The sequence below is a fragment of the Danio rerio genome, chromosome 7, assembly GCF_052040795.2.
Source record: "Danio rerio strain M-AB ecotype USA chromosome 7, GRCz13ab, whole genome shotgun sequence".
NCBI classification, from domain to species: domain Eukaryota; kingdom Metazoa; phylum Chordata; class Actinopteri; order Cypriniformes; family Danionidae; genus Danio; species Danio rerio.
The window spans coordinates 22,972,501-22,981,582 of record NC_141027.1 but is presented as its reverse complement, the minus strand read 5'-3'; the positions used below and the strand labels follow the sequence as shown (position 1 = coordinate 22,981,582).

Sequence of the window (9,082 nt, the reverse complement as noted above, 5' to 3'; positions counted from 1 at the left end):
CATTTAACACAAACCAGTGTGGGGCTGCTTCGACAGCCACCAGAACCATTTGAGATTTTACAGAATAAAATGCTCATGTTTCTGGAATTTTAATGTCCTTAATACTTTGATTATGCAAGATAATTTAAAAAAATATGAAGAATTTAAACCCACAAGTGATTCTTTATACATCTGAGGTATAAACGCATGCCATATGACCTCCAGATGGATATAGTCTGCATTTTGGATTTATTCAAATGAACAAACGCTCCTTTGACAATGTGACGGAAATCGATCACGTACAAATACTGCAATAGAAAACATAATCTGTGCAAAATAAATACATATTACAGTTAACATCTCTTATCAACAATAAAAAGAGACAAACTCTTTATCTCCGAGGAGTGCTTTGGAATAAATTATTTTAGCAATAACAGCATCACCTTTCTTTTTTTGGTGAGAAAAATCACAGGTTTCTTCAGATATACGTCGTAAACACACTCGCTGACGCCCGTTTACTCAGGTTTAGCATTTGTCCTCATCCCTAAACCGGCTGTTTGCGTACAAATGCCAACTAAACAGCTGTTTACATGCTGTTTGTTTGCCTCCCTGAGTTGAGAAGTGGAAGTCCAGGTTCTCCAGATAAGAACGTAGGAGGTCCTGTTTTACATTACAACATTTCATTTGGTCCCGGTCCTGGCTCAGCTCCTTCTGCACCAATCAAGGCTTGGGTTACAGTGCAAAGAGGCTCAGTACCCACCCGGATTGCAGGAATGAGTGAAAGTCCTCCGTGCCAAGACTCTCCAATAACCCCACCGTGTGACACAGAGGAGACCTTTGTGAAACGATCCTTCCACTGACCACTGAACACTGTTTAATTAACCTTTTCTCCTCTCCCTCCTCCCATATTCCCATGTTTTCCTTAGCAGGGCAAAAGAGAAAAGCATAATCTCTCCTACGGGCCCCCACACAAACACCTTTTCTTTCAGTAATCAGAGTGCAAGAATTTCTTTTTTCCTCTGCTCTATTATAATTGTGCCGTTGTTTAAAGACGGGACCGGAAAAAGTCTAAGAGTGGAAGGCGGTCGGGACTGTGTGCCGGTGCTTGTCGGGGGACATCCTGGCGACCGGGAGCCCAGACGAGCAGGAGCGAATGGGAACAATAGCTCTGCAAGACCTCCCTGCCCGAGTTCCAGCTCCCGGGAATTACGGCGAGCCGGGAAAGAGTCAGAGTTTAGACCTGGCATGAAAAGAGTTGAATGCCATTAATAGGCTATAAACAACCCAAATGCCATTGCAGGGAGCAAAAAAACTGAAGGGTGGAGGGTTTTTCTACATTAACAAAAAAAAAAAAAAGTCAAGTGACCATGCCAAAGAAGGGCTCTGCGTACAAGTTTAGCCTTTCATTACAGGGAGGATCTCGTTATGTCATGATCGGAACCTCACAGCCAAACAAGGGAGGTGCCGAAAGATGCTTTACAGAGGTTGCTTGAGGACGACGGTTGCGGTTACATAGGAAAGACGAGCGAGGGTGATGGACAGACGAGTGGATTCGCATCTCTAAAGACTGCGCTGAATGGTCCAGGTGCTCAATATGAGCATGAAAAAGTCCCTAATGTAATGACATGAGAGAATACCGCAACACACCCAGAGAGAAAAGCGAGCCAAGAATCAATCAGATGGTGCAGAATGTCCAGATTGGTCAATCTGGGAGACAGTGCCTCTTGCTGGGAGCAAACAGAAACTACAGACTGATTCATTTGGGAAGCAGAGTGAAAATTGGAAAAAACATAAGCCCCTTGTTAAACTAAGCAAGAGAGAGACAGAGGTAGAACCAGGGCACTTTAACTTAATATGAACTACCGAAGGCACCCAAAGGCACTTTCTTACTTCTGCAGAACACAAATGGAAAGATTTCAGAGAATGTTGGCACCCAAACTGTGTGTGTTCCACTGAAGACAGAGTCAAACAGGTTTAGTAAACGACTACAGATTTGGTTACATCCTTTAAGGCACCTTTTGTCATAATATCAAAACTCACTTTATTTAATTTAAGATAAAGGGATAGTTCATCCAAAACTGAAAATTCTCTCATCATGTTTTCACCCTCAACTTATTCCAAACCTGTTTGAGTTTCTTACTTGTATTGAACACTAAAGGAGATACTTTGCAGAATGATTCAAACCTGTAACCATCGACTTCAATAGTATTAGCTTTCCCTTCTATGAAAGGAAAGTTTACAATTTCATCTTTCTTTATAAGAGCTTCTTTAGTGTTCAATAGAAGATAGAAACCCATAAAAGTTTGGAACCTCTTGAGATTGAGGAAATATTAAGTATTTTTGGTTGAAGCATGCCTCCAAAATGTACATTTAGACTATATTTAGATTCTTTAGTACATTTAAACCCTCTCAAACAGGTAAGACTAGGCGCCTCTCTGACTTTTGAACATGATGCACCAAATTTCAGCGCACTTCAAGAAGACATCTTCCCACAGGGATCACTCGACACACGCAGGTTCAGACAAGACACCATGAGCGCACGTTCCCCAGATCATCAGAGGAATGTTCTCACCCTTCTGAAGTTCCTCTCGAGATCAGACGTCACTCCAGGGATGGAATCCCTGTTAAAAAAATAGCTTAATCTACTCGTTTTGCTGACCTTGGTTTAAGAGGATCTTGGCTAGCTGGTCTCGTTACCTGGTAAATGTCTAAAACCAGTAACCCAGATCAACCTGAAAGACCATCTTCAAAGAAATGGTTTGTTCAGAAGTTTAGATGTATGCCCCATCTGCTCATCCTCAAGTAATTCCAAACATTCTTGTTGGATAGATATTTTTTGTTAGTAAATATTTTGAAGAATTTTGAAAAAAGTAGCCACACACATCTAAGGTATAGCGAAAATGCTATAAAATAAAAAAAAATTGGAAAAATCAGCAAGAAAAGAAGAAGTGTTTTCAATTTTGGGTGAACTATCCTTGTTAAACTATCGCAGTTGGTCTCCCAGCTTTGTATATGTGCAAAACCAGCAACTAAGACCAGCCCAAGAGCCTTGTAACCATCTTAAGAATACTTTACATTCAAATAAATGAACATAGAGCCACCCCAAAAAATTGTTGATCCCAAAAATATAAGTCTTGGCAGGAATCAGAGCTGGTCCACATTCAGTAAGTTCTGATGGCAAAAGCTGAGATTTGGCCCAATAGGTTCACAGGTGTGAGAGGACAGTATTCCTCACATTATATACGTCCCTCTGGCCTCCAGACAGGCTAAACAGCTCTTGTCTAAACATGTCCAGTTCTGGAGTAACGATAAGCTGCCTTGGGCCACTTTCACACCACTCTATAACAGTACCTCAGCAAGACACACAAACACACACAAACATACACACACACACACACACACACACACACACACACACACACACACACTAACCACATGATAGTTTAGTCCTCGGTGTGTGTGTGTGTGTGTGTGTGTGTGTGTGTGTGTGTGTGTGTGTGTGTGTGTGTGTGTGTGTGTGTGTGTGTGTGTGTGTTAGTGAGTGTGTCCTCTCTGTCCAATCCTGAGAGTCTTCAGTTGAAGAGGATTGAATCCGGGTCTCTGTTAGCCATCTGCGCCATGTGCTTAAGAATGTCCTTTTTAGTGATGATTCCCAGCAAACGCCTAAAAAATAAAATAAAAAACATCATAAGAGTGTGAGAAAAGAGATTCTTGCCATTAATTAATTCAAATTGCTGATCTGTCAAGTCATACATATCAAAGAAAAAAACCTAATGAACAGATGGTCCTGCTTAGCATATGCATGAGAATCACCATGTTTGCATCAAGTTTCAAGGCCATGTGTACAAAGAGTGCGTGTGTGTGTTTCCAGAGTTCTCTCTCGTTTTATATGATGTCATTTCCTTTTATTGTGCTTGATAGACTTGAAGGGAGGATCACAAGGACTGAGAAAGACCAACAGCCATGCTGATCCGCTAGACATCGGGAGATGATTAACACACACACACACTTTAAAAGGCTAAACAACTGCAGAGAGAATCACCTTCAGCTGTTTTGAACAAATATGGTAGTGAGCGCTCTTATAAGAAAGGACCTTTGTGGAAACTTAAAGAAAAACACTTCACGCCAAAAAATTAGGTCTGCAGTCATCTACTCACCTTCATGTATTTCCAAACCCTTAAGAGTGTTATTCAGTGGACGGCAAATGTTTTTAATCAAATCCCTGAGATTTGGGTTTCTTCACTGAAATACTGTTTAACAAAATGTAAAGAGATGAAGGAGGAAAACTGAGAAATGAAATCCAAGTCTTCTGAAGTGACACAACCACTTTATATGATTCATTTAGAATATTATTAACCGAAAAACATTGTGAATGCTTGATGATGCACGAGAACCAGTGGAGTTGATTGTAGAATGTCACACAGCAAAGACCATTGAGGTTTGCTCTTGTTGAGCTGTTTTTGTTTGTTAACGAACGTTTTAAATGTCATTAAAGACTATGTTCATTTATTTTCTTACAGCTTAGTCCCTTATTTATCAGGCGTCGCCACAGCGGAATGCACCGTCAACTATTCCAACATATGTTTTATGCAGCGGATGCAACCTAGTACTGGGAAACACTGATACACTCTTGCATTTACACACACACACGCAGACATAGACACAGACACAGACACAGACAGACACAGACAGACACAGACAGACACAGACAGACACAGACAGACACAGACAGACACACAGGCCAATTTTGTTTACCTAATTCACCTATAGCACATGTACTCAACCCAGCTACCTTCTTGCTGTAAGGTGACAGAGCTAACCACTGAGCCACCTTGCCACCGAAAAAACACTGTTACATAATATAAAGCAATTAAGTGTTCTCTGAAGACAAAGACTTGAAACTTTAAGGAGACTTTCAATGAAGATGTATAAATCTCTCAGTGAGATCTGATTAATGAAGATGTCTCTCAACATCCACATTACTCCTGAGCCGCCACACACTCCAATACTGGTTACCTTTCTCAGAAACCTACGATCTCTCTCACCCAATAGACTATCCACCATTGTTTCAGACTCTCTTCCTCCATCTCGCAAACTCACTGCACTTGATTCGAACAGTGCCACTAATACACTCTGCTCCACACTAGCATCATGTCTAGACCGATTATGTCCTCTTGCATCCAGGCCAGCCCGTGCCAGTCCTCCTGCACCCTGGCTCTCGGATGCTCTCCGTGAGCATCGCTCAAAACTTCGGGCTGCGGAGAGAATTTGGCGGAAAACTAAAAATCCTGCACATCTCTTAACATACCAAACTCTTCTGTCCTCTTTCTCAGCTGAGGTTACTTCTGCAAAGCAGACGTATTACCGTCTGAAAATCAACAATGCCACTAATCCTCGCCTACTTTTTAAAACATTTTCCTCCCTCCTCTATCCTCCTCCTCCACCCGCATCCTCCACACTTACTACTGATGACTTTGCTACATTCTTCTGCACCAAAACTGCAAAAATCAGTGCTCAATTTGCTGCACCTACAACAAACACGCAAGATACAACACCAACACCACACACACTCACCTCTTTTTCTCAGCTCTCTGAGTCTGAGGTGTCCAAACTTGTGCTATCTAGCCATGCAACCACCTGTCCACTCGATCCCATTCCCTCTCATCTCTTGCAAGCCATCTCTCCTGCAGTCATACCAACACTGACTCACATAATTAACACATCTCTTGACTCTGGTTTATTCCCCACTACATTTAAGCAGCCTAGGGTAACCCCACTGCTAAAGAAACCCAACCTGGACCATACACTACTTGAAAACTACAGACCAGTATCCCTGCTTCCATTCATGGCCAAGATTCTGGAGAAAGTAGTGTTCAATCAAGTCCTGGACTTTCTTACTCAAAACAATCTCATGGACAACAAGCAATCCGGCTTTAAGAAAGGCCACTCAACTGAGACTGCCCTGCTCTCGGTCGTGGAGGATCTCAGACTGGCTAAAGCAGACTCTAAATCATCAGTCCTCATTTTGCTGGACTTGTCAGCTGCTTTTGACACTGTCAACCACCAGATCCTGCTATCTACGCTTGAGTCACTGGGCGTTGCGGGCACTGTTATACAATGGTTCAGATCTTACCTCTCTGACAGGTCATTCAGGGTGTCTTGGAGGGGAGAGGTGTCCAACCTACAGCATCTAAACACTGGGGTACCTCAAGGCTCTGTTCTTGGGCCACTTCTCTTCTCCATCTACACATCATCTCTAGGACCAGTCATCCAGAGACATGGATTCTCCTACCACTGCTATGCTGATGATACCCAGCTATACCTCTCTTTTCATCCTGATGATCCCTCGGTTCCAGCTCGTATCTCAGCCTGCCTGTTGGATATTTCACACTGGATGAAAGATCATCATCTTCAGCTGAACCACGCAAAAACGGAAATGCTTGTAGTTTCTGCCAACCCGACTCTACACCATAACTTTTCAATCCAGATGGATGGGGCAACCATTACGGCATCCAAAATGGTGAAAAGCCTTGGAGTAACGATTGATGACCAACTAAACTTCTCTAACCACATTTCTAGAACTGCTCGATCGTGCAGATTTGCACTCTATAACATCAGAAAGATCCGACCCTTCTTATCTGAACATGCAGCTCAACTCCTTGTTCAAGCTCTTGTTCTCTCCAAACTGGATTACTGCAACTCTCTACTAGCTGGGCTTCCAGCTAACTCTATCAAGCCTCTTCAACTGCTCCAGAATGCAGCAGCACGAGTTGTCTTCAATGAACCTAAACGAGCACATGTCACTCCGCTGCTAGTCCGTTTGCACTGGCTGCCAGTTGCTGCTCGCATCAAATTCAAAACTCTGATGTTTGCCTACAAAGTGACTTCTGGCCTAGCACCTTCTTATCTGCACTCACTTCTGCAGATCTATGTGCCCTCCAGAAACTTGCGTTCTGTGAATGAACGTCGCCTCGTGGTTCCATCCCAAAGAGGGAAAAAATCACTTTCGCGAACGCTCACGATCAATCTGCCCAGTTGGTGGAATGAACTCCCTAACTGCATCAGAACAGCAGAGTCACTCGCTATTTTCAAGAAACGACTAAAAACTCAACTATTTAGTCTCCACTTCACTTCCTAATCTGCAATTGCCTCTTTGAATATCACACTAACTAACTGAACAAAAAAAAAAAAAAAAAAAAAAAAAAAAAAAAAAAACTACTAACACTTCCCTTCTTAGACTTTACAGACCTGAAACTTGCCTTTAGTACTTATTCATTGTTGCTCTTATAGTTGTGTAAATTGCTTCCTTGTCCTCATTTGTAAGTCGCTTTGGATAAAAGCGTCTGCTAAATGACTAAATGTAAATGTAAATGTAAATTAAATAAAAAAAAAAAAAAATCTACTTTTGTTAGTGTATTACTACTGTATGTGTTTGGATGCATGAAATGTATGGATGGCATTACGAAACATTTTTTTTTAATTGTTGCAAATGTCTTGTTGTGAATGTCCTTGAGTGGTCCAGCCAGAGCCCGACCTAAATCCTATTGAACATCTCTGGAGAGATCCCAAAATAGCTGTACACCTTTGCTTCCTATCCAGTCTGATAGAGCTTTGAGAGGTACTGCAAAGAGCAATGGGCAAAAATTCCCAAAGACAGGTGTGCCAAGCTTGTGGCATCATATTTAAAAGACTTGAGGCTGTAATTTCTGCCAAAGATGCATCAACAAAGTATTGAGCAAAGGCTGTGACGATTATGTACATGTGATTTTTCAGGTTTTTTTATTCGTAAAAAATTTGCAGCAATTTCAAATAATCATTTTTTCACATTGTCATCATGGGGTAATGTGTGTAGAATTTTAAGGAAATAAATGAATTTAATCCATTTTGGAATAAGGCTGTGACATAAAAAAATGTGGAAAAAGTGAAGCGCTTTGATTATTTTTCAGATGCACTGCAAATGTAGCTATAATATATTATTGAGTTATATATTAATATGTCTTTACAGATACATTTCTAAATTGGTATAAATAATTATAATTAATTATAACTTTGTTTATGGTTATTCACAAGCATGAGCTTCAAAGAAAGGGTAACCATTTTTCTTAAGGGTCTTGAATGACATGTAGACTAAAATGTTAATTTTGGGGTGATCTAATCAATTAAACTTTTTAACCACTGTCATCCATAGCAGGAAAAAAAATTGTATGTTGAAATCAATGGTTACAGGTTTCCAACATTCTTCAAAATATCTTCTCTTTAGAGCAAAAAAAAAAAGTAATTAAAGATTGCAGAATTTGAATTTTTTGTGTGAACTATCCCTTAAATATTGAATTTAAGGCGAAAAAAGGTGCTGTGATTGTTCTATGAAGTCAATGCTACATATGATGTTCTGTGCATATCTTGGTTTGGTTTATTTATTTGTGTAACGTCATTCACAATACATATTGTTTCTAAGTGGCTAGTGAGTGAGAGCATTGAGGAAAAACCCCTCAAGATGTTTATGAAGTGGTCGATGCAGAGAAACTCTTGGGAGGAACAAAGGCTCAGCTGGGGAAGCCCTCCTGCTTGGATTGGCGCATACTTAAACACTGTTTAACAAATGTAATCTAAACTGCAACGTGGATACAACAGCTCTATTCTCAAACAAACTTCTAACACAGCAAATCTTAAACAACCATCAAGGTTCCACTTAAACTGTGGTAAAACCTCATGAATGACTATTCTGAAATTTGAAAATGTGGGTAGCAACATCACAAAAACATGCGAATCCAACAGAGTATGAAATAAGAAAACCCGCCAGAATTTTGCTGGTACTTTTATAATAACAAAGCACAAGACATTTAAAACACAATGGTTTTTAGCTGGTTTAAAGCGGTTTTTAATCTTATTTTAAAGGTTTTTGGGTCATCTTGCGCTCTCTAGTGGGCTCTGGCTCCTGTTTGAGAATCACTTAAGTATAGCAAACAAATATACAGTAAATCTGGGCTCACACTACAGGGGATTTAACACAATTAATCCCTCCTGACAAAATCGGACAAAAAGATGTCCAGAACATTATGTACAGCACAGCTTATCTGGTAATGTAAGGCACTTACAGATCAAA

At 40.7% G+C, this 9,082-nt stretch overlaps 1 protein-coding gene across 1 annotated transcript in view; it reads right to left on the bottom strand.

The window, feature by feature from the left end:
- Window positions 1–211: 211 nt before the first annotated feature.
- Window positions 212–9,082, bottom strand: part of clcn5b (Cl-/H+ antiporter 5b) — a 47,082-nt gene continuing 38,211 nt past the window's right edge. Inside the window, exon 13 of the mRNA XM_087260969.1 lies at window positions 212–3,642. Coding sequence (XP_087117095.1) covers window positions 3,552–3,642 — 91 coding nt within the window. The 3' untranslated portion in view covers window positions 212–3,551. The remainder of the gene's footprint in view (window positions 3,643–9,082) is intronic.